The sequence below is a fragment of the Syngnathus leptorhynchus genome, chromosome 21 (assembly GCF_054491065.1).
Source record: "Syngnathus leptorhynchus isolate UIUO chromosome 21, UIUO_Slep, whole genome shotgun sequence".
NCBI classification, from domain to species: domain Eukaryota; kingdom Metazoa; phylum Chordata; class Actinopteri; order Syngnathiformes; family Syngnathidae; genus Syngnathus; species Syngnathus leptorhynchus.
In genome coordinates, this window is record NC_141215.1 from 1059937 (window position 1) to 1084941 (window position 25005).

The window sequence follows — 25005 nt, forward strand, 5'->3', positions numbered from 1 at the left end:
AAGAATAATAATAATTGTACTACCAATTGCTTATTCTCAGAATATGTTGAGATTTTGAGGTGTTTTGTGATTTTTTTCTGGTTTTGTGTCTTTAAAATAAAATTCACCGCAAATGGGAGTAAATAATCCTCAACACGTACCCCGTGGAAAAAGGTTTGATTGTTCTCAGAGTGATTTTTTTTGTTTGAGTCATTTGTGGGTGGGTTATGGTGATGAAAATTTGTATAAAATGAGGAAGGCTTAACGAATTTGAATGTCATCATAGGAACATGATTCCCGCCTCCGTATAGTTAAGTGGAAACGTTATTTGAAATATAAAATAAAATGTCAAAATTTGCATTTGCCAATTCCGCCGCTAGGCGGGAGCAGTTATCTATATAAGTCAAGTCAAGTCAAGTTTATTTGTATAGCCCTAAATCACAAGCAGTCTCAAAGGGCTTCACATAGACAATCAATTGACAATAATTCTCAAAGCATCCCCTGATCTTAGGCTCCCAAAAGGGCAAGGAAAAACTCAAAAAACCCCTACAAGGGGAAAAATGAGAAACCTTGAGAAGGGACCACAGATGGAAGGATCCCCCTTTCAGGATCACCAGGCTGCAATGGATGCAAAAAAAGCTCCAAAGAGAGTGCAACCCTTTATTTTTTTACATCTTCATTTAACAAATATCACTTAAAATAACAAAGACGATAACTAAGCGGCTGAAAATGCAAAGGTGAGTCTGGATCGCTTTCTTTTACGCTGATACATTTTAAGCCACAGGGACTCCAATCTAAAACATTAACCTCAAGGCATAATTACAGTACATACACCCCCGCCCAAAAAAAAGCAAAAATCTTATTATTAGGAAAAAAATAATAATAGAAGACAGTGAGTCAATTTAGATTTCGTGGATTAAAATTATCTGGACGACCTAAAACTCAGACCTAATATTAAGAAAAAGCACATTGGCATTTGGGTTTTATTTTTGTTATTGATTTTGGTAATAATGTCACGGAAAAACGAAACAACTGTAACTTACGTCAGCGACTAAATAAAATGTATACTATAGAAGCATAGAGTTACGGAAGTGTGGAGCTGCCAATGTGAGTCAGATATTTTTGTGCTTGCAAATTCGTATACTTGTGAGTAGATTTGAACGTCTATAAACACCAGCCTGGCCTGGACTCGCTCCTACAATCCCCATTTGTCACCCGGAGCAACGTCAGCTAATGACTTCCGAGTAGATTCGTCATTTCAGGCAATGAAGACATTCGTGCACAGCGAATGTACTCGCAAATAGTTTTTAAAGGACCCGCAAATGCGACAAACATAACATGTTTCCCATTATGCCATGGGGTATCAACTTGCGCATGCAAAAAATTAACATTTTTTTTAAGCATTTGGTCTAAAATCAAACATTACCAACCATCCCATCATAGCAGATAATGAATTACTGTATTCCACAATTGTTGACGACTTGATATGAAATGAGCACCGCAAACAGGCATTCGTGAGTATGTCGTCGGTTCATTCCGTTCGTTGAATAGCTTGCAGCCACAGGGTCCTTTGGTATTTTTTAAACGGCCTGTTTCGTCTTAGAATTGTGAAAATGTTTTACTCATTTCCACTACATTTCGTTCACCCGACCGCACAATAGCGAGGCATGTCGACATAGGAGATGCAAAACAGCTTCCTCGTACATTATTTCCTAACCCATCCTAGATATGCCAGTACAATGTAGCTACCAGGATAATCCCCCTGCCTTCGTGGCATCCATGTTCGCAGGGGCGGCTTTCCCACACAAACATAGACATCAAACTTAGGTTCTGACTTGCTCATTTCTCAAACGATTTTCATGAGGTTTAATGATGTGTCAATGTCAAAGAGGAAATAAGACATTGTTTTTTCCCTCGTGAGGCGTTATTTCGATCCCAGTGGCTGTAACGGATTGTGCGCATGTTATTTGTTCACTCAAATTGCCCCTTCTTGCTAAGTGTCGCCGTATGCACGCCTTTTAAAAGGGGTGTGGTGTCCCAATGTGAATGTGTGAAATTCTATCTACTTCCGGATTCTCGTAAAGCAGCAGAAAATACACAGACCTAAAAATGTCAACATTTACCCAAGAACCTTTAAAAAGGGACGAAGATGAGGCTTTTAAGGCGTTTGTAATTTTATACCACAACGCATTGCAAGGGTCAGGAATACCTGAAATCTACTGGAAGAGCCTCCACCATAAACTCACTAACGAGGTGAGTGTTAAGTTTTTGTCGCCATCGTGAAGCACCGTGATCGCACCGCATGTAGAAACGTCACCAATCAATCACGCACGGCACCAAATTTAGGGGCTCTTTCAGCTTAAAGTTTACAAAAGGAACAGGTCATCACTATCAACACATTGAGAAATATTTGTGTGTGTGTGCGTGCGTACGTACGTACGTACGTACATACATACATACATACATACATACATACTTAAACACACACACATATATATATATATATATATATATATATATATATATATATATATATATATATATATATATATATATATATATATATATATATATATATATGTGTGTGTGTTTAAGTATGTATGTATGTATGTATGTATGTATGTATGTATGTACACATGTATATATGTGTCGTCGGTTCATTCCGTTCCGATATATATATATATATATATATATATATATATATATATATATATATATATATATATATATATATATATATATATATATATATATATATATATATGTGTGGAATTTAAATTGTCGCTCAACACACCCAAATATTCAAATAGTGTGCTGTAACATTCCATAATGTGCTGAGCAACACCTCACTCTGGTTCAGTCTCTTGTCTGTCATCCAAAATACTTCAAAATAATTGTGGATGAACTACATTTTTTTGTCACGAAACGTGACCAAATGTGACCTGCTCTCCCGTTACATACTATAATGTGATAATCCTGTGATTGATTGCAGTCAAACCATCCATTGCTTTCCTGACAGATTTATGATGCTGGGGAGGTGTTTGGAATCATCCAAATTGAAGACAATACTGATAATGTTAGCAAGAATGGTGGGCACGTAGAGGAGGACAAGCGTGGAACAATAATGTGCAGCAAAGTGGTTGTTTCTTGCAAAAGTGGACTGCGAGCTTCAGAGCTAACAAGGTAGGGCTGGCATGTCGATAAGGTCTGTATTATTCAGTATTTTTTTTCATATTATAATTTATGTTTCAAGGTTAGAAAATTAAACATAATGTCTTTTTTAAAGCATATCAGCATTTTGTCCTGCCTATTTCATTTGGTTTTTGAATGATCGTTATCTCACAATTCAAAAGCAGTGTCAGATTTTTTTCAATGATTATTATCATAATTTTATTAACTCCTATGACATTTTGAAGTAAATTCAGTCATCTTTGCGACTTCTTTTAATGTCAACAATTTTGCGCTGGCTGCTATTTGGCGAAATCCCGAATTTGACCATTTATATTAATGTATGTTTAAATTGATTTATCTGGATTGCATGTACAGGAAGTATTCAGGCAACTCTAGAGTTTTTAATTGGCTTTTAATTTATTTTAATTGGTGTCTGCAGCATTTTTCTGGTGGACCATGCTTGGACATATCGTGTCGATCATGCTCGTGAGCAGCTGGAGCAGGTTCCTGGCCTATTGCCCAGAATGGCCTCCCTCATGGGGTTGGACTTGAGTGAGCAGAATAGCGACGCTGATGGAGTAGAGTTGGTGATGGAGCACATGTGGCTTTACAGCCAGACTTACCAACTTTTGCAAGGGGTACATTGAAAAGTGTCACTGATCTCATTTGTGATGGTTATTCTTTCTTTTCCATTATTCCGTTTTCAGGCTATGCTAAAGATAAAACAGAAAGTTACTCTAGCAGAAGACTGTGGATAAAATATTATAGTATTTTAAAATTTGTTTGAGGTCAGAAAGCTCCCAAATTTAAAATACAGTCAAATTCCGGATCTCAACACTAATTTGTTCCAGAAGGAGCGTTGAGAAGGGAAGCAGTTGTGTTCCGAAGAAATTACCGTAATTTTCGGACTGTAAGTCGTGGTTTTTGTCATAGTTTGGGTGGGGAGCCGACTTATACTCAGGAGCGACTTATATGTGATTTTTTTCACAAATTTTCGAAATTCAAAAATCCGCAATGTAGTGAAACTGCGAAAAACAAACCGCAATGTAGCAAGGGATTACTGTCATTTGAACAGCAAGTGACGTCACCCGCGCGGCGGTTGTTTACATAAAGGCGAAAGGATGACTAAGGGCCCCACATACTACCGGCATCATTAGCGGCTTTGTTTGTAAGTGACACGGATGACGAAGAGTTTGAAGGATTTAATGATTTGGAGTGACACAGAACGTTTGGAAAACTATTATGGCTTTTACGCACGTCCGGTCCTTCTCGACGGGAGCTCTCTTTCACCTCCGTGGATGAAAGTCGGGGGCCGGCGCTCGGCCCGGTGGCTGTACGGGGACGGTGGATGAGGCTCGGACATGGCTTTTATGCACGCCCGGTCCTTCTCGACGGGAGCTCTCTTTCACCTCCGTGGATGGAATTTGGGGGCCGGCGCTCGGCCGGGTGGCTGTCTGGGGACGGTGGATGGGGCTCGGACATGGCTTTTACGCACGGCCGGTCCTATTTACGGAGCTCTCTTCCACCTCCGTGACTGGAAGTTCAGTAGTTGTTGGCTCGTTGAACTCTTGTTTTGTTAATTAAAGAGCCGTTTACCAAACCCACGTCTTTCCTGGTACTTTGTTAACGCTACAATATAGTTATATACTAGATCTCTGCAGCGCAAGCGCGGCGTTGTTGACATAAAAAACGAGGAATTCAATCGATGGATTTAATGATGTGGAGTGACACAGATGGTTTGATAATATTGTTGTAATATGATAGTTATTTGAAATATACTTTATATATCATTATATGGGTCTGTGGAATAATTAGAAATGCAATTTACAACGGGTCCGATTTGAGCATACGCGGCGCATATGCGGCATTGTTTACATAAAGCACGATCGATGGATTTAATGAATTGGAGTGACACAGATGGTTTGATAAACGTGTTATTTATGTAATACTTACTTGAATAACTCAGAATGTTACGTCAGGCCCGTTCTCAGCTTCTCGTTTGTGTATATTTCACATTAGCATAATGTATCATTTAGCCTGTTGTTGCTGGTTCATGTCTGTTTTTGGTGTTGTATTTTGACAAATAAATTTGCCTCAAAAGTGCGATGTATACTCCGGTGCGACTTATATATGTTTTTTTCACTTTATTGTGCATTTTATGGCTGGTGCGACTTATACTCCTGAGCGACATAGTCCGAAAGTTACGGTACTCAAATTTTGTATAAAACAGTACATAATAATAATAATAATAATAATAATAATAATAATAATGAATTTTATTTGCTGCAATGGATGCAAAGGGGGCACATAAAATACATAATATGAAAATCAAAAAGTGGATGTCCAGGCCAAAGCGAAGAGCTGTCGGAGGTGCCCTCGATTGTCCTGGCAGTGTCCTCTTGGAGGTAATCTGCTGCAGTTCCCTCATGCTGAATTGGTCCATGAGAATCTAGATAGCCGCTGTCAGCTTGGGTGTCACCTAACCACCTCCCCAGCCGGGGAGGGGTGGGGGGAGTGGGGTCGGGGAGAGGGAGCCAAAACAAACTCCAGCCGAATCGGCCACTACAGGTTAATTAAAGGCCATATCATAGAAATATGTCTTTAAATGTGTCATAAAAGTTATGAAAAGAATTATTGACAAAGGGCAGCCTTGGCGGAGTCCAACCCTCACTGAGAACAAATGCGACTTACTGCCGGAAATGCGGACTAAACTCTGACATCGGTGATACAGGGACCAAACCGCCCTTATCAGTTGGCCGAGGGTGTAGAGCTGGTCCATTGTTCCACGGCCAGGACAAAAGCCACACTGCTCTTCCTAAATCCGAGGTTCTACCTCCCAACGTACCTTCCTCTCCAGCACCCCTGAATATACCTTACCAGGGGAGGCTGAGGAGTGTGATTCCACAACAAAAATACATTATAGCAAAAGCTTGAAGCACTGCCTTATGTGATCCGTATGTAGTACTTGACATGTCAGACATTTAAAAGATAAATAATGAGCTAAAAATAGATCAGACATGACAAAATAGCACTATTCAAACACAAAACGTAGTGTCAACGTCCTGAAATTAATGTCCCAAAAGTGAACCAATGTGAACAATTTGATGGCAGTTGTTGACAAATACAGTCACTTTCTTACCTCTCGTTTGTTATTGCATGAACTCAACTCTTCACCTGAACCCCCGTGATCTTGTGGTCTCCCAGGTGCAGCTTTCCGGAAGTGTGCCGTGTTCATCTGCAGTCAGGTGTCACAATGGTTTAAAATCCGCTAAACAACTGTTAGGTCTAAGTATGATCAGACACTACATCACATGCTAGAACAAAGAGGAGAAGACAACCAGCATGAGTTTACTCGCGAGGAGAACGATAGAGAAAGGAAGCTCAGTTACAATCTCCATCAATTCTGAGTTCCTACTCCACGTGTTCCTCTTTTTAATGTTTTGGTTGCCTTGGTTACAGAGGCGTTGCTACACTAAAGGGAGGGGAGATCGTGGCTGTAGCAACGCTGATTAGCTGATTTGTAGTGTGGTGTGATTTAGCACTTGTCGGCCCATGCCCCCCGCAGTGGAGTCTGATTTCTTCACCCAACCAGTTGTCTTCTCCATGGGCGGCCGACACCTCCTCGACGGTGATCAGATAACTTTGAAGCACGTTGAATGTCTCTTTCTTACCTGTGGAACAATGCAACTAAACCTTTGCTAAGTTTATCTTCTTGGTAAACTAACACAACACATAATAATAATGAGTAACTAGTCCTACCTCAACATTTCAACACATATTACGTAAATGTGAGGTAACTGGTATACAGTTCCTTAACCAAACATTGAGTAAATATGGGATAACTTATATGTGACTGCTTTAAACTGTATATAACATTTAACAAAGAAAAACAGTTCCGATCAACTACAATCTATGAATCAAGGCTACAGTTAACTTAAAGGAATGAAGTCCTTTTAAACTAAACAAAGAACATCTCGCCTATGCAAAGAAGCTCTGCTCGTTGTTAGTGAAGACCTCTTACAAAACAAACACAAAAGTAACATAAGGACAGGAAGGATACATAAGGCTGACGGGGATCAAAAGACATTCCCTGAACTGAATAGGTAGTACTTAGTTCAAAGGAGAGTCGTAAACTCGTAAAAGATAAGGCTTCCCCGAGATTATTCCAACAACAACAAGGCCAACTAATGTTGGATTTCCTGACAGTTTCCGTCAAAGTCAAGTACCGAGGCGTTCGACTTTTGGGGTTCCACTGGAAGCCTATGCAGCGACGTAAACTGAATTTCGGTGTAGGTCGGAACAGTAATAAAATGAAACAGTACAGTAATAAAACAAGGGAAAACAATTCCTTACCTTTATTCATGTGGTTGGCTTGCACACTGGAAGGGGCGTTGCATAGGGTGTGAACGGGTAACACAGTCTTCCTCGGTTCCCCTGGTATATTCTTCTGCCGCGCACACCAACTAACACATAACGAATTTCAGGACGCCTTTACGATGCTTACAAGGCAAAACCACTTAGGTCGGAAAAAGTCTTTAAATATATGAAATGAAATACGAAAAAATAACATAAATAATATAAAAATACGAGAGACTAAGGTTGTAAACACCAGACAACGCAACTCGAGGCCGACTGAGGACCCCCTCTTTAGCGAAATCTTTAAAGCTAAACATAATCTATGTAAATGTTTGTCTTTTCAAAAAAACTACTGTTGCTATTTGATGTTCTATAGGTTTTGTGAGAATCCTTTCAACATTGAAGTACATTGTCACACACGTCCTCAAATAGTAACAAACAAGCAAATAAATAAATAAACAAACTGATGCCGCCCCATATGGCCTATATTATTACTTTAAATCTTAAATGTTATATCTCAATGTATGATCCCCGAACTGTTTAATATAATGTATTATTATTTATTATTTATGATTATCTCCCCGTGTCCGCGTGGGTTTTCTCCGGGCACTCCGGTTTCCTCCCACATCCCAAAAACATGCTTGGTAGGCCGATTGAAGACTCTAAATTGTCCCTAGGTATGAGTGCGAGTGCGGATCGTTGTTCGTCTCTGTGTGCCTTGCAATCGTCTGGCAACCGGTTCAGGGTGTCCCCCGCCTACTGGCCGATGACCCCCATGGGGACAAGCGGTATAGAAGATGGATGGATGGATGGGTGGATAAATAATATGATATAATAATAATCCATCCATTTTCTGAACCGCTTTGTCCCAACGGGGGTCCCGGGCGTGCTGGAGCCTATCCCAGCCATCATCCCTACCAAACATGTTTTTGGGATGTGGGAGGAAACCGGAGTGCCCGGTGAAAACCCACGCGGGCACGGGGAGAACATGCAAACTCCACACCGGGAGGGCCGGAGGTGGAATGGAACCTCCTGAGTCGGACGCGCTAACCAGTGCGCCACCGAGCCGCCCTATTATTATTATTGTTATTATTATTATTATTATTATTAACTTAAAAAGAAAATATCAAATCGTTTTATTTAAAAAATATTCACTGGAAGTGCAGGCAAACATACGTATGCACATATGGCAAAACTCCCTAACTTGAATTAAATGCTAAATTTAGTGTCTGAAACTTGTCTCTGTCAAGCTCTATCATGTCAACTTAATACCAACTCGCATTTAGAAAGCTGTTGTGAAGTGTTCTGATGTACCAGAAAGAGCATAAAAATACAAATAGGCAAACGTTTTGTTTTTTTCACTGATTTTACTTTTATGTTCAGTGTGCAGAAGAGAAGATTCCAGTGTGGTACATAATGGATGAGTTTGGTTCTCAAGTGCATCACTCTGACCAACCCAGCTGTGCCATGGCTCCTTTCTTCTTTGCCGAGGCGCAAGCGGCCTTTACTGTACTCTGGCCTCTCGGAGACCTGCAAGAGGGAGGTGATGGAAAACACGTATTTGCGTACATCACAGATTAGAGATGGAAAATATGAATAAACCCCGAGACTGGCCCCAGACCATCAACAAGCATTTATCATATTTCCAGATGTGTATTTGACTTCTATATTTGGCGCAATTGGGAGAGTTTCCTTGTTTTCCTCAAAACACACCTGGCTTTTAAGATGTCTGAGCCCTGTTGCAAATAGTGAAAACAACGATGATGAAATCTTTACAACTGCTTAAATTCATAATTCATAATTCAATCCGTAGATATAGCACACATTGTGATCTCAAAAAGTTTAATATCATTTTAAATGATCTAAATCTATGGCATTATCCTGACCAATAAAATGATTACAAAGGATTTGATTAAAAAAAATGAAATTATTTACAATTCAGATAGCGACCTTGTGAAAGTAAAAAAAAAAAATAATAATAATTTTGAATGTATCTTACCTCTCCATCAATTCAAACCATTTTATTTATTTTTGAAATCACATAATGCATTTAGCATTTTTATAAGACCCCACTGCACATTTTAAGCTATGTCTGTCCAAAAATGATGAAGACAGCTAAAAAATGTCAAATAGTATTTTCAAAAAATGCTTTACTCATTTTTAATCATTTAATTTTACAGATGAAATAACGCGTGACTTTGCATACGGTGAGACAGACCCTCTGGTTAGACGGTGCCGTTTGTTACCATGGTTACCTGCCGATCTTGAAGGCATTTCCCCCCAATACACAGAGCCTGCAGATTCATACTATGAGGTGAGGACCATTAATGTGTTCATAGAAATCGTTTCTCCTCAAATTTCCTTTTCGTTGAATTGATCAATGCGTCTCATTCGCATGGCATCTGTCGAGGCGGTATTGCACGAGAACAAAGAGCAACTTCCTGTGGACGTTCATCCCGCCACACTACCCAGGGACAGAACACTCAAGTATGTATTTTTATGTAAAGACTTGTTGATACATCTCGCCCAACTTTTTTTTAACTTTGTTTCCAGGGTATACTCTGAAATGTCGCAAGTGATCAACAACTTGACGCATGCACATTTTGAGGTGACAGAGAACAAGGAGGAGGCGGATATCATTTGGAGCTACAACCACATCAAAGACTACAGGCGAGGAGAATTGTTAATTTCATCATTTCTCATAATAAAACTGACAGATATTGATGGGTTTTTTTTGCACTTTACAGTGAAAGCTTTGGTCTTTGACAAGCTAGAAATGCAATTATTGAATGCTCACAGTAGTCACAAAAATAATGTAAATGTGACAAAAGTAATCATTTCAGAATTTTAAAAAAAGCAATTAAATAATTTATGATAATAAATAATAATAACAATACATATATATATATATATATATATATATATATATATATATATATATATATATATATATATATATATATATGAACAAATACAAATAATAAATTATTATTTGAATTATGGACAGCTCGGTGTCGCACTGGTTAGCAACGTCGCCTCACAGTTAGGAGGGTGTGGGTTTGATTCCACCTCTGCCCCTCCCTGTGTGAAGTCTGCATGTTTTCCCTGTGCCTGCATGGGTTTCCTCCAGGCACTCTGGTTTCCTCCCACATCCCAAAAATATGCTTGGTAGGCCGATTGAGCACTCCAAATTGCCCCTAGGTGTGACTGCGAGTGTGGATGGTTGTTCGTCTCTGTGTGCACTGCGATCGGCTGGCAATCAGTTCAGGGTGTCCCCTGCCTACTACCCGATGACTGCTGCCATAGGCTCCAGCATGCCTGCAACCTCTGTGGGAACAAGCGGTAGAGAAAATGGATGGATGGATTTTAAGAATATAATTTAAAACAAATCATGAAACAGATCTGGAAAAGAAATGATGGTGCCTTAATTTTGTATTTTTGAGGCACTCTTGGGTGAGCATTGCCCTTTGTACAGTGGAATTGACTTATGTATCATGATTTTACACACCGGTTTGTTTAAATTAACACGTAAATAAGTAAAATGAAAATGTAGCCACAGTTGAAAGACTTCGATCATCCTGAAAAAACACATTGATCATCCCAAAAAACACATCTCTCTGGAGTGTTAGTTACATTTTTAGGGGAAATTGATTTCACCAAAAAACAAGACCTCAAACAATCCCTAATCATGTGTGCGTTTGGAAATGTCCTCCAGGTGCGCGTCGCTTCACTCCGCCCATCCAGAAACTCAGTTATTGAATCAAACTTTAGCTTCAATCCTGTCACATTGTGGCCAAAGGTCAAATCCTGTCAAATGTTGCGCTTTTTATTGCTATCAATCCAGGTTGTGTGAGAAGGAAACCACATGCTAACATACCCTTTGCCATGACTACTACTTCTGCCTACTTTTGGCGCTTGGAAGATAGTTTTAGTCTGCCATTTATTTAAATGATTATAACAGTAAATCAGCAATTGCTTTTGGAAGTACATACTTAGCTCTGTGTGAATGTAATTGTGTGAACTTTCTGACAGAAAGTTCAGCACAGAGCGACCAAATGTCATGCTCAACCAGTTTCCCTGCGAGAACCTCATCACTGTGAAGGATTGCCTTGCTGCCGTGGCCCGCAGAGTGGAGGAGGCTTCAGATGTGATACCGAAGACTTTCAATCTCCAAACAGAGCTTCCACAATTCATAAAGCACTATCAAGACAGACAACAAAGGTTATAATCTTTTTTGTAGTAATGGGAAAATTAAACTTCATATTTGCTTCATGAACCAGTTGATGCATTTTTTAATTCCTCTAGATGGCACTGTTGGGTTCAATAAAGTGTTCTAAGAAATGGCAAATCAGTTGGCTTTCAGCTCAATGTTGAACAGAGTGCCATATCGAGGAGGCAAACACAACTGGTTCATGAATCAAATTTGAAGCTTAATTTTCCTGCCAATATTTTAAGCTTGGTTTATTTTTGTTTGCTTATTAGATTTTTTTATTTATTGTTATTTTTCAAATCCCACCTGAGATTTTTATTTTTGTTTATTAGGGGCCAAGATAACCACTGGATATGCAAGCCATGGAATTTGGCCCGTGGAATGGACATACACATCACCAACAATCTGAACTACGTTATCCGACAGCGAGAGAGTACACCAAAGGTGATGTACCGTAATTTTCGGACTAAAAGTTGCTCCGGAATATAGGTCGCTTTAGCCATAAAATGCGCAATAACGTGGAAAAAAAAACATGTTAAAGTCGCATTTTGGGGAAAATTTATTTGACAAAATCTAACACCAAAAACAGACATGAGCGAGCAACAACAGGCTAAACAATAGGTATGCTAACGTGACAAACACAAACGAAGAGCTGAGAACGGGCCTGACGTAACATTCAGAGTTATTCAAATGACTATTACAAAAATAACACGTTTATAAAACCATTTGTGTCACTCCAATTCATTAAATCCATCGATCGTCCTTTATGTCAACAATGCCGCATGTGTGCCGCGCTGCTGACGGCGCTTGCACTTCAAAATATTCCACAGGCCCATATAACGATATATAAATTATATATCAAATAACTATTATATTACAATAATATTCTCAAACCATCTGTCACTCCAAATCATTAAATCCATTGATCAAAGTCCTCGTCCTTTATGTCAACAACGCCGCGCGTGCGGCGCACAGATCTAGTATATAACTATATTGTAGCGTTAACAAAGTACAAGGAAAGACGTGGGTTTGGTAAACGGCTCTGTATTTAACAAAACAAGAGTTCAACAAGCCAACGACTACTGAACTGTAACGATAAAAACATATACAAGTTGCTACACTAAATAAAATATATCAAATAACTATAACATAAATAGTTCACCGCCACACGGCCCCAAGCACCGGCGTGGACTTCCAGGCGTGTGGCGGCGTGGACTTCCATCCCCGGAGAAGGCACTTCAGCCACGGAGGTGGAAGACAGCTCCATAGAATAGGACCGGGCGTGCGTAAAAGCCATGTCCAAGCCCCATCCACCGTCCCCGGACAGCCACCTAGCCAAATGCCGGCCCCCGACTTCCATCCACGGAGGTGAAAGAGAGCTCCGTAGAGTAGGACAGGGCGTGCGTAAAAGCCATGTCCAAGCCCCATCCACCGTCCCCGGACAGCCACCCGGCCGAGCCCCGGCCCCCGACTTCCATACACGGAGGTGAAAGAGAGATCTGTAGAGTAGGACCGGGCGCACGTAAAAGCCATAATAGTTTTTCAAACCTTCTGCGTCACTCCAAATCATTAAATCCTTCAAACTCTTTGTCCTCCGTGTCACTTACAAACAAAGCCGCGAATGATGTCGATATTACGTGGGGCCCTTCATCATCTTCTTCATCCCGTGATCAAATCTTTGTCCTTTATGTAAACAACCGCCGCGCCGCTGACGTCACTTGAAATTCAAATTACAGTAATCCCTTGCTACATCGCGGTTCGTTTATCCCTGTTTCACTTTTCTTTTTTTTTTTAATTTTGATAATTTGTGAAAAAAATCACATAAGTATATATATAAAGTATAAGTTGCCCCCCCTACCCAAACTATGAAAAAAAATGTGTCTTATAGTCCGAAAAATACGGTATATGTTGATGCTTTGATATTTAAAACAATGACTAGAAACAAAGCAATGTTGCCCTGGCGCTACTAGCACAGTAAGGTTTGGGCAACCTTCCAAGTTGGTAATTGCTAGGACGAAAAAGTGTCGCTCCAAAATTCAATGCTACAACACACTTGGAGACTCTCCACTCTTCATCCATTAGAGTGAGAAACCAGCCCTCCCAGTCTCACAAATTGAAATGTCACACAGGCGCTTCGTTAGCGACACTAAAACAAAGGCAAAATAATATATTTTAAACAGTCAATCCTGGCCAAATTATCTCGAACAAAAGGAATAAACCCAAAGGTCTACTTGGTGGACACCTCAACATCAGAAGTCTGGTCCACAGCAAGGACCAGATTTTTAACCAGTGTTTGGAATAAAGGCGTTTAGAATAACGACATCAGGTAACGCCATTATTGTTCCAGTAATGTGGTAATCTAACTAATTACTGTTTATGCCGTTACAATGCCGTTATCGTTCCTGAATGTTAAATGTGGTGCGTTACTATGAATTGATTGAATAAACTGCGTAATCCTGACACACACAAAGTGGAGACTGGGTGGGTTAACAACGAGAAAAGCAATATGATTGACTAAGGCAAAGACGTGTTTCATGGTGGTAACCATCAGACCCATTGTTTTTACACGAGCCAGGCCACGCGCTTCACATGCACACGCACGCATGCACACATGCATACACAGCAAATGCACTTTATATTGCTTGACTGTTTAGTTTTGAAGGAAATACTTAAAGTACAGAATGTCTACCAGACCACTTGTCTGAGATTGTGAGTTTTATTTACCATATTTTCTGCACCATAAAGCTGTCAATCGTGCACTTATCAGATGTAAGTGACCGGCTCTCCGTTTAAAGGGTAAAATTCTGTACTTTACCCCCTCTCAACGATGTCATTGTTCAAACCAGGATGTTCTTGCTTAAAGGGACTCATGGTTCCAGCCATATGCATCCTGTACCATTAAAAACACCTTTAACATTCTATATCGGTTAGAAATTCCATGGCACAAGGTCAAACTGCCATACAGCGAACATCTTCCATTAGGAACATAGAATCTAATGATAATATATAACATTTCTCCCAACAGAGACGAGAATTGATTTAAGCCGGTACGGAAAGAAGATTCATTCCGAGTCTAACCGCTGTTCACGTAACTAATCTATTGTTAGATTAATTCCGTCATTTCCGTCACACAAAGAAACCCGAGGGTTGAGTAACTACTTTGTCGAGACCCAGGATCTCCTCAATCGCGGCCATTTCAGCGGCTCTCCTTTCCTAGTAAGATTGTTGCTTTTGTTATCTGCTCGGAATAGTTTAGTTGTCTTTGTTAAGATCGCAGGGACTCGTTTATTTTCACTAGCGTGCACCCACACTAGCTGAGCTCAAGTTAACGGTTTCGAACCAGATTCTGACACACCCTGATGTCGAGGATTAAAGCTGTCTTCATTTAAAAAAGAACTGAACGATTTAAAGTATGACTATGATAGAGAAACAAGAGATTTAAAGCATAAAGGATCAAAATAATCATTAATTGAAATTAAATGATTATGAAGTAGAAATTTAATGAATAAGCAAGAAAGAGAATTACAAGTTTCAATTGTTCGAACAACTAACAGTAATTTCCACTCACCATTCTCAATGGAGCAAAAATTATTCAGTCTCGAAGTTCTCTCGATTGAAAACTCAAAAATATAGTAAAAACGGGTAAGAGGCTAGAGGTCTAAAATGCTGTTTGGTGGAAAAGTCGAGTGATCAGTTCTCCTTGTTCCAAAATCCGAATTATGTTTAAAAGAACAGGCTGGCCTAAAGAATGGAGATGACGACGCCCTAAAAATGGCTCCTCTCTCCTGCATCGAGGTCAGCATCTCCTAGCCTTTCTTTAAGATTAAAATTTGACAAAGTCCAATTTGAAGATAGTATAAATTCATTTTAACAGACCTTGGGTTAATCTCAGAAAGAATGAAATCTTTCTTTGTCTAATCGTCTAATCGGTGTTCTCGACCCACGGCAGTAGCCTGCAGGGGCAAACCCCCGATGGGGAGCCCACCGGGCTAAAGAAAGAGCCCTGCTCTTTGTCTGAACGAACCTTTTATACCAGTCCAGTTCGTACCAGTTTTTTTTCATGACGTCATACATACATTGGCCTCAGATGACCCAAATGCTTCCAGAATAGACTGCACCCGCATCTCGGCCGGTCTCAACCGAATTCAACCAGATGAGGTGGCCATGTTCTCACGGAAGTAACAATTTTCTCAGGGATGCTTCATCCTGTTATCCACTTCCAAATCTGTCAACATGACATTTGCAAATGTTTTTTCTCTGACTTTTGTTCCGTCAAACAGCATTTTGTTTAGGCTTTAACGGGATGAACGGGACAGAGGTCACGCTAGTGTGTGGGATCTCAGTCTCCCACCACTTGGTATCACCATTAACCCTTTCCGCCTCCTTGTCTTCGCTCACATTTACGCATTCATGTGTAAATGCAACATCAATATTACATACGTTTGATACTGATTAAACAGCGTGACAATAATAACAGATACTTTCACAATAATCAATTTAACACAGAATCATAACTATGATCGTGGATTCTCTTAGTTTGCAGGTTATAACACTCAAGCTTCAAAACGTATTTTGACAACCTGGTGACCTCTAGGTCAAGATCAAGCGTGGGATTGCAGTCTTCCACCCACGGTATCACTGTCAACCCATTGTCCTTACTCAACTCTTAATACATTCAGCTTTGCTGACAGCGGAAGCAGCAGCAGCATGGAGACGGAGGTTATTGTTGAAACGGTGAAGATCAGCAATAGTGTAGATGAGTGAGCGAGAAGTTGGTGGAGTAGGAACCTGGAGTAGCAGAAGTAATAGTCCACGGAGGAGATGAGACGTGACAGCAGCTGAGAATAGTCCAGGTAGTATGCTACCAGTGGCTAGTAGCTGGTTAGCTAAGAGCTGGTGGGCAGTGAGATGTTTGGAAGCAGCAGTGGACCAAGTGGTGATGTTGGTGCAGTGAGTGGTGTTGGTTGACCTTAACTGTAACCGCACGAGCAGCAGGTCCCAGTGTGCCATGTTGGCACACACCTGAGCCACGGCTGGCGAGCTCGCAGGGAGTGGAGGCTCCCCCTGAGGACGCTGGCCGGATGGCCAGAGAGCTGGGTCAGAGCTGTTGCTGTTGGTGTGGATGGACGCAATAGGCCAGTTCGGGCCATTACAACTTCCACCACAAACACGTGAGTGCACTCACTCGAGTCCAGAGCAAGCGGCCACAGGCTCAGAGCCTGGAGGCAGGAGGGTCTGGTGGTGGTTTGGCCAGCTGGCTGTTGGCTAGCTGGCTAACATAGATGGTAGTCCGAAGGAGAAGAAACAGATAGGTGCGAGTGGAGCTGCGGAGATGTGCAGTGGATGGGAGAAAAATAAAAGAAGAGACGGGCGAACTGAAAATGGGAAAATGCAAAACAAGTAACGGACACGGACTGGGACAGAAGCGGCAGTCAACAGACCAGACACCAGCGTTGCTCTAATCCGGAAGACAACAGACGGTGGGGGAGGGGAAGGGAGGGGGACGTACCTCCGCCGCCATTGATAAATAAATACGATCGTTAGTGCAAAGAAAACAGCTTTAGGACCCTCTAAAATGTCATAGACAAAGACGCATGCTTACGAAGCACAATTAGAGCTTCCTGAAAAGCTTGGATAATTGCAGAAGAGCAACGTGACAACTAGACAACGACGAGAAGGAACTTGGCATGTTTAATGGCGAACTTGCCCAACTGTTTATTTGGATACAGAAGATAAGGACTTGGATGGATTTGTATATGAATATCAATTAACAATAATTTGAGTACAGTAGAGTACATGGTTAAATAGTACAATAACGTACAACCGAACTCACTGTCTTGCTCCCGTAATGTTTTTTGTTTACCGTAAATCATGGCATGCATGCGCCCTATAATGTGGTGCGCCGTGTGTGGATTAAATACAGAAAAGTCCCAAGAACTGAGTCTGCGCCTTTATGACTGTCAACCCAAATAAATGTATGAAAGCCTTATATCATATACATATAGTATAAGCTACAAAACAAACTGACAAATAACTCTTTTTTCAGATCAGACTATTAAAAACTGATGAAATATTTTTAAAAAGATGATTATTAAAAGTGAAGACTATTTGCAATTTTAGTAATGACATGGATTTAATGCACAATTTGTCTTTTCGGGACACATAAAATGACTTTTAGCCAATTACGGTCAGCCAATATTTTGTGTTTGATGTCACGATTTTGTAAAGAAAACTTCTAAAAACAATTGTAGGAAATCAAAATCAAATGCATCTGGGGGTTGGGGGCCACTGATTTACAACACCAATCCACGTCAATATTGATGGAATGGTGGCCACGGACAATGTAAAAGTTGTGGAAGCTTTTAATCACTACTTCATTGATATGACAATAATGCCAATAACCAACAACCCACCTGAGCTAAGACAAGCCACAAAGCCGCATGAATCACCCCCTTTCATTCTTAACCCTGATCAATCATGCCACTACTCTGAAAACCCTTTCATCACTGTCAAACTCAGAAGCAAAGGAGATTTATGGACAAGACACCATCCTCCTACCGACCCATTACTATCTTCCCGGCACTTTCCCAAAAATTTAAAAAGCCACGGCACAGCAACTTATCCATCACCTAGAATCACAAAATCTTCTGCACACCGCACAATTTGGTTTCCACCCTGCGCACTCGACCAAAACAGCCTGCTGCCATTTGATAGAATACCTCAAAATGAGACTTGACCAGGAAGGCATCGTAGGCGCGGTCTTTCTGAACCTAAAAAAGGCATTTGACATGGTCAACCATGACGTTGTCTTAGCCAAACTAACACAATTCAATCTGGCTCCCAGTGTCATAGACTGGTTCAGATCAAGCAATGTGTACAAATTGATGAAAATGAAACAAAGTCCGCACTAACAGAAATCCGTATTGGCGTCCTGCAGGGGTCGATACTCAGACCTCTACTTTTCAGTCTGCATTAATGACTTAACCTCAGCTCATAACAGTACTAGCATACAGATGTATGCCAACGACCCTGTCATATACCCACGCGGCAAAGATGCTCCCACTGTGACAGAGACCCTAACTAAGAGGATGGACAAAATCGCCAATTGGTTAGACTCCTCTCGGCTAGCCCCAAGCGTTGCAAAAACAGTCTCAGTTTTCTTCTCAGAAACAAGACGACACCACTGGCCAGCATTCACAGTAAGAGGGGAGCCTATTAATGCAACAGGAGAAACTAAATACCTCAGTATTAACCTAGATGGCAACCTAAATTTCCATAAACACATTAAGAAAATGGCAAACAGTATCAATATAGCCTGTACACCTTCAAAAATATTAAGAACTCCATCTCACGGGAGGCAGCAATAACGTTCTACCATGCTATTATCCTATCCCGCTTCACATACTGTATAACGAGCTGGTCACAGGCAAATGTAACAACCAAACCCCTAAAATCAATATACAAACGAGAAATAAAAATACTACCAAAAAAGCCCAAATCATATCACATCTGTCCCCTCCTAAATGAGTATGAGCTGCTAGACATCGACCGTCGAATAAAGCTATCAAACCTGACCCTCATATTCAAAATACTACATGGAGCCGACCACCTCTACTCAGTTTATCCAGCCTGGCTCTGGAGATACAAAAAGACCAACCAGAACAGCCACCCAGTGAAACTGCATCATCCCAAAATGAAAAAGTGCATTTGCACAAAACTCCTTCTCATACATAACAATAAAAGGATGGAATAAATTCCCTCAACACATAGTCTTGCATAAACATCAAAGAGTTCAAACAAATAACTGCAGTATACCTACTATTAAAACAGACACGCACCCGCCGATAATTACGCAGTGTCCATATTTAGGTTTTTAACGTAACAAAAAGCACCTGCAATCGGAAGTGCTTTGCTACTTCAATCAGGCTTTCAACCTAACAATGCACGATCAGACGTGCATCATGATTTTAATTAGACTTCTAAAAGTTTTATCCTTGAAAAAAACTACACGCCTCGCATGAAAGACTACGGAAGAAAAATAGCACTCCTGATAAATTCAATGGAACCATTATTGTCGTTGTTCATGAAATGACATTGATTTATGGTATTACATGCTGTTCTTCAAATAAATATTTCATTCCATCATTCATGTTTGCCAGAACTGGTGGGTAATTATTGTGCATACCTAATGTCTGTTTTTATAGCCACATAACTATAAAGGTAATAAAGATATTTGTTTGCCTCAGGTTGTGTGTAAGTACATCGAGGACCCAGTACTCTTTGAGAGGGAGGATGTCGGACTGGTCAAGTTTGACATCCGCTACATGATGATGCTACGCTCTGTGAAGCCCTTACGTCTCTATGCCTACAATGTTTTCTGGTTACGCTTTGCTAATAGGTATTGCATCATTACACCGTGATTATCAATTTGGAATACGTAAATTTAATATGGACACATTTTTCTGAATTTCTTCAGACCTTTCTCCCTGGACCATTTTGATGACTACCAGAAACATTTTACAGTCATGAACTATACAGAGGGCGTGAAGCTGAAACAGGTGCAATTAAATGCATTTCTTGATGAGTTTAATTTTTGTCATGGTCTGATATAAGATTAATAGATATTTTAAACCGATGATCTCTGTCACCAGATTCACCATGATGAGTTCATCTTGATGTTTGAAAAACAGTACCCACAGTGCACATGGAAGGAAGTGGAAGTAAGTGATTCAAATATATTGGACCGATGATGTTATGATGGGATGTACATAGAAATCATTGTAATTTTCCATTTGACTCTTAGAGTTTGGCGAGCGGGAGACAAGAGTCAATTGACTGTTTGAGAATCTGTTTTAGTTTACGAAAACAGTGTTTGTATCACAATAAGGCTTAGCATAAAAAACGTGTAATATGTGGGACTTGAAATCCTGATCAAAGACAGAGCTAGGAAGGGAATGCGAGAGGCCCCACCCCCCTCCCAAAATGTGCTTGGACCCCAGGTGCCAGGCCAGATAATTGACTATTGGCTATTTTCAGATTTTTCTGGGATCTTTTTCTTTTTAACCACACTTCTACTTGTCCCTCATAGGAAACATCCATCCATTTTCCGAACCGCTTTGTCCCCACGGGGTCACGGGCGTGCTGGATCCTATCCCAGCCGTCATCGGGCAGTAGGCGGGGGACAACACCCTGAACCGGTTGCCAGCCAATCGCAGCCAAACGAACAACCATGTGCACTAGCACATACCTAGGGACAATTTATAGTCTTCAATCAGCCTACCAAGCATGTTTTTGGGATGTGGGAGGAAACCGGAGTGCCCGGAGAAAACCCACACGGACACGGGGAGAACATGCAAACTCCACACAGGGAGGGCCGGAGGTGAAAATCGTTGTTTTGTTTTGTGAATTTACTGAAATATCAGTAACCCCCCACACCCCAAGGACAAAATCCTACCTCTGCCAGTGGTTTTCTCCTATCATTGGCATTTCTGGGTCATATACCAACCAATAGCTTAAAGCAACTCTTTTGAAAGCTGAAATTTTGGCATTCATGTCGGATTTGGAGAACATGCTAAAACACATATTTTGAAGACACCCTCCACGGTTTATAAAGATTGGATGAATGGTCAATGACTACTTTAATCTTCATACCCCAATAATAAGATTTATGCAAAAAAATTCTAATTCATCAACATTAAACCTTCAAAGATAATAGTGGTCTACAGTCAGACCCCTGTGGCATGTAATTGCTAAATATTATATACATTATTATTATTATCATCATGATCATTATTATTATTTACTATAGTCATTATTTACTTGTTTACCAACTGTAAAAGATCTGAAAAGACTTAGAATGAATCTTTTACCAATACTTCAAATGACTCTGGTATATATCCTGTCAATCAAGACCTGTGATTATTTTTGATACAGCAATGGCCAACAATGGTAGTTGCCAAGTCCATTTTATAAAGCATTATACGTCTTTTCCTCTCTCAGGCACAATTGTTTGAAGCATTTAAGAGGCTCTTCCAGGCCGCTTCATCTCGACCTGCCCCATATGGGATTTGTCCATACCCATCTTCTCGTGCCATCTATGCTGTAGACCTCATGCTGAAGTGGAGAACAGATGACAATGGCAAGTATTTGACCCATTCTTTGTAAAATAGACAGTCATAGAAACATCTGTTAAAAGCAAAGAGTACCATATTGTCTGGACTACAAGTCTCTCCGGAGTACAAGTCGCACCAGCCATAAAATGCATAATAAAGAAGAAAACAACATATATAAGTCGCACCAGAGTACCATATTTTCCGAACTATAAGGCGCACCTAAAAACCTAAAATTTTCTCAAAAGCTGACAGTGCGCCTTATAGTCCGGTGTGCCTTATATATGGATCAATTGATGAATTTGTTGATCCATACTGGTTGTACACAGTGCTCTGCTAAAATGTTTCAGTACGTTTTAGTACAACTAGTAAATTACAAGGTCGCATCGCTTCCCAGCAGTACGGCGACCGTGGTCAGGGGGCGTCACTGAATAGCTGTTGCACCCGTGAGGCTATTTCATTTCAAAATAGATGCTCCATTAATGTTTCGAGTAAATTTACCTATCGATATGGAAGGAAAACATAGGTAAGCAGTACCAATGTGTTAGATCGAACTTCAGTCAGTCCCGATCATTTTATTGGAGCTCGTTTGAGAAACGCGATTGTTTACACTTTGCTGAGGCTCATGGGAGTCTGCGAGCTGAGGCTCATGGGAGTTTGCGGGTGCCTAATGCTATAGTGATAGCTGCAATACCCACGAGGCTATTTCATGTCAAAATAGGCTGCTCTATTAATGTTTCGAGTAAATTTACGGATCGATATGGAAGAGAAACTTAGGTAAGCAGTACCAATGTGTTAGCTCGAACTTTAGTCAGTTCCGATCATTTCATAGTAGCTTGTTTGAGAAGCGCGATTGTTTACACTTTGCTGAGGCTCATGGGAGTCTGCGAGCTGAGGCTCATGAGAGTTTGCAAGTGGCTAATGCTGTAATGATAGGTGCTATAATACGCACGAGGCTATTTCATGTCAAAATAGGCTGCTCTGTTAATGTTTCGAGTAAATTTACGGATCGATATGAAAGGGAAACATAGGTAAGCAGTATCAATGTGTTAGATCAAACTTTAGTCAGTTCCGATCATTTTATAGGAGCTCGTTTGAGAAACGCGATTGTTTACATAGGGCTCATTGGTTATTGGCTAGTGGATGCATACCGCAACCCTAGTCAACCTCAGTTTGTTGCAGTATTCCTACTATTTTATGCGCCTTTTACTCCAGTGCGCCCTATATATGGAATAATTTCTCAAATAAAAAATTCAATGAGGGTGTGTCTTATAATCCAGTGCGTCTTTTGGTACGAAAAATATGATACAAGTCGCATTTTTGGGTGAACTTTATTTGACAAAATACAATACCAGGAACAGACATGAATGGGCAACAACAGGCTAAATGAAACGGTATGCTAACGTTACATAAACACAAACAAGGAACTGAGAACGTGGCTCACGTAACATCCATCCATCCATCCATTTTCTCTACCGCTTGTCCCCACAGGGGTTGCAGGCGTGCTGGAGCCTATCCCAGCAGTCATCAGGTAGTAGGCAGGGGACACCCTGAACTGGTTGCCAGACAATCGCAGGGCACATAGAGACGAACAACCATTCGCAATCACACTTAGGGACAATTTGGGGTGCTCAATCGGCCTATCAAGCATGTTTTTGCGATGTGGAAGGAAACAGGAGTGCCCGGAGAAAACCCACGCCGGCACGGGGAGAACATGCAAACTCCACACAGGGAGGGCCGGAGGTGGAATCGAACCCACACCTTTCTAACCGTGCGGCGAACGTGCTAACCAGTGCGTCACTGAGCCGCCTCTAACGTAACATATTAACAGTTACCTAACTATGACATAAATAAGTTTATCGAACATCCGTATCACTCCAAATAATTAAATCCATCGTAATCTTCGTCTCCTGTGTCACTTATAAACAACGCCGCTGCTGACTCCAGAAGTACATGCGGCGCTGACGTCAGACTATATAAACTGTGTATAAAATAACTACAACATAAATAACAAGTTTATCGAACCATCTGTGTCACGCCAAATCATTAAATCCACCGAAATCTTCGTCATCTGTGTCACTTAAACAACGCCGCTGTTGACTCCGGACGTAGATGCGGCACTGACTTCAGTTGCTCATAGTCAGTTGCAATATCAATTATTCCAGAGGCCTAGAGCGCCCTCATGTTGTTTAGTATGAAAATAACATGTGACGTGATATCCTAGTAAGTAATGTGTTATTGATCAAGTAATAATGTGTTAATACTTTCACATATAAGTCGCTCCTGAGTATATGTCGCACCCCCGGCCAAACTATGAAAAAAAAACTGTGACTATTAGTCCGGAAAATACGGTATATGCTTCTAGTGTCTGATTTCATTGTTCCTCTTTGGATGAATCCATGAGTTGGTCATTTGGCTTCGCTTCATCATCAAATTAGTTCATTCCACAATTTGTGTATTGAACTTCTGTAGAAGGTTTCAATTATCTCCAATAATTGACATCATTAGCGAGTCCTCTTTTTTTCATGCCAGGTTGCAGTAAAATCCTGTGAGACTCTTTGGCCAGTCAGACTACACTCAAATCTATGCTTGATCATATTGAAGCACAAATTGCTTTTATTTTATTATCTTTTATTTGTAAAGTTAAATCAATTATTTCGATCAAACAGAGTTGTAACTACTTAAGTGTCATCAGATGACCTAATTTTTGAATTCTTACTACTTGTTGCATTTATGTATACAATCCAATGAGAGAAAAAAATCGATCATTTACCAAAATAAATAGCTGTCTCATGTTTAATTCACGGCAGGTGAGCGTACCATGGTTCCTCAGATTCTTGAGTTCAACTTCAGCCCAGACTGCACCCGGGCCTGCCTCTACCACCCAGACTTCTACAACCATATGTTCCAGACGCTGTTCTTGGACCAGCCTGAGGCCTGCCCTGTTACACAGATTTTATAATCATGTGGAGCTTGAAAAATTTTGTTTGTGCTTTACGGAAATAAACATACCAACAAGGTTGTTAAAGAAGGAACAAGTATGTCGTTGATGCTTGCAAACTTTAGAATACTTTAGAATCTAAAGTATCGGTCTGGAATGCTCTGAATGTCTTTCAAGTAGGAAATTGCCAAATCCTGTCTGGAATACTTTGGCTTGCTGTTCCATATGCACTCTCAAAA

At 40.6% G+C, this 25005-nt stretch overlaps 1 protein-coding gene across 2 annotated transcripts; it reads left to right on the forward strand.

Annotated features, from left to right (window-relative positions):
- The first annotated feature begins 1233 nt into the window (after window positions 1-1233).
- On the forward strand, window positions 1234-24863 carry ttll12 (tubulin tyrosine ligase-like family, member 12). Of its 2 annotated transcripts, none has more exons than XM_085902495.1 (14): window positions 1234-2232; window positions 2999-3162; window positions 3590-3788; window positions 8890-9049; window positions 9687-9820; window positions 9917-9993; window positions 10060-10176; window positions 11542-11727; window positions 12049-12160; window positions 19963-20114; window positions 20193-20274; window positions 20368-20436; window positions 21716-21854; window positions 24636-24863. In XM_085902495.1, the coding sequence occupies exons 1-14, from the start codon at window positions 2089-2091 to the stop codon at window positions 24785-24787; spliced, it is 1887 nt and encodes a 628-aa protein (XP_085758621.1). In that variant the 5' UTR covers window positions 1234-2088; the 3' UTR covers window positions 24788-24863. The 2 variants fall into 2 exon arrangements, with proteins under 2 accessions (XP_085758621.1, XP_085758620.1); XM_085902494.1 differs by having other exon boundaries at window positions 1238-2232; window positions 11539-11727.
- Window positions 24864-25005: the final 142 nt, after the last annotated feature.

Coding starts and splice junctions, on each gene's coding strand:
- ttll12 (XM_085902494.1), top strand. CDS start 2,089: ATGTCAACATTTACCCAAGAACCTTTAAAAAGGGACGAAGATGAGGCT. Junction 3,163..3,589: donor CGAGCTTCAGAGCTAACAAG/GTAGGGCTGGCA, acceptor TGGTGTCTGCAG/CATTTTTCTGGTGGACCATG. Junction 20,115..20,192: donor TGGTTACGCTTTGCTAATAG/GTATTGCATCAT, acceptor GAATTTCTTCAG/ACCTTTCTCCCTGGACCATT.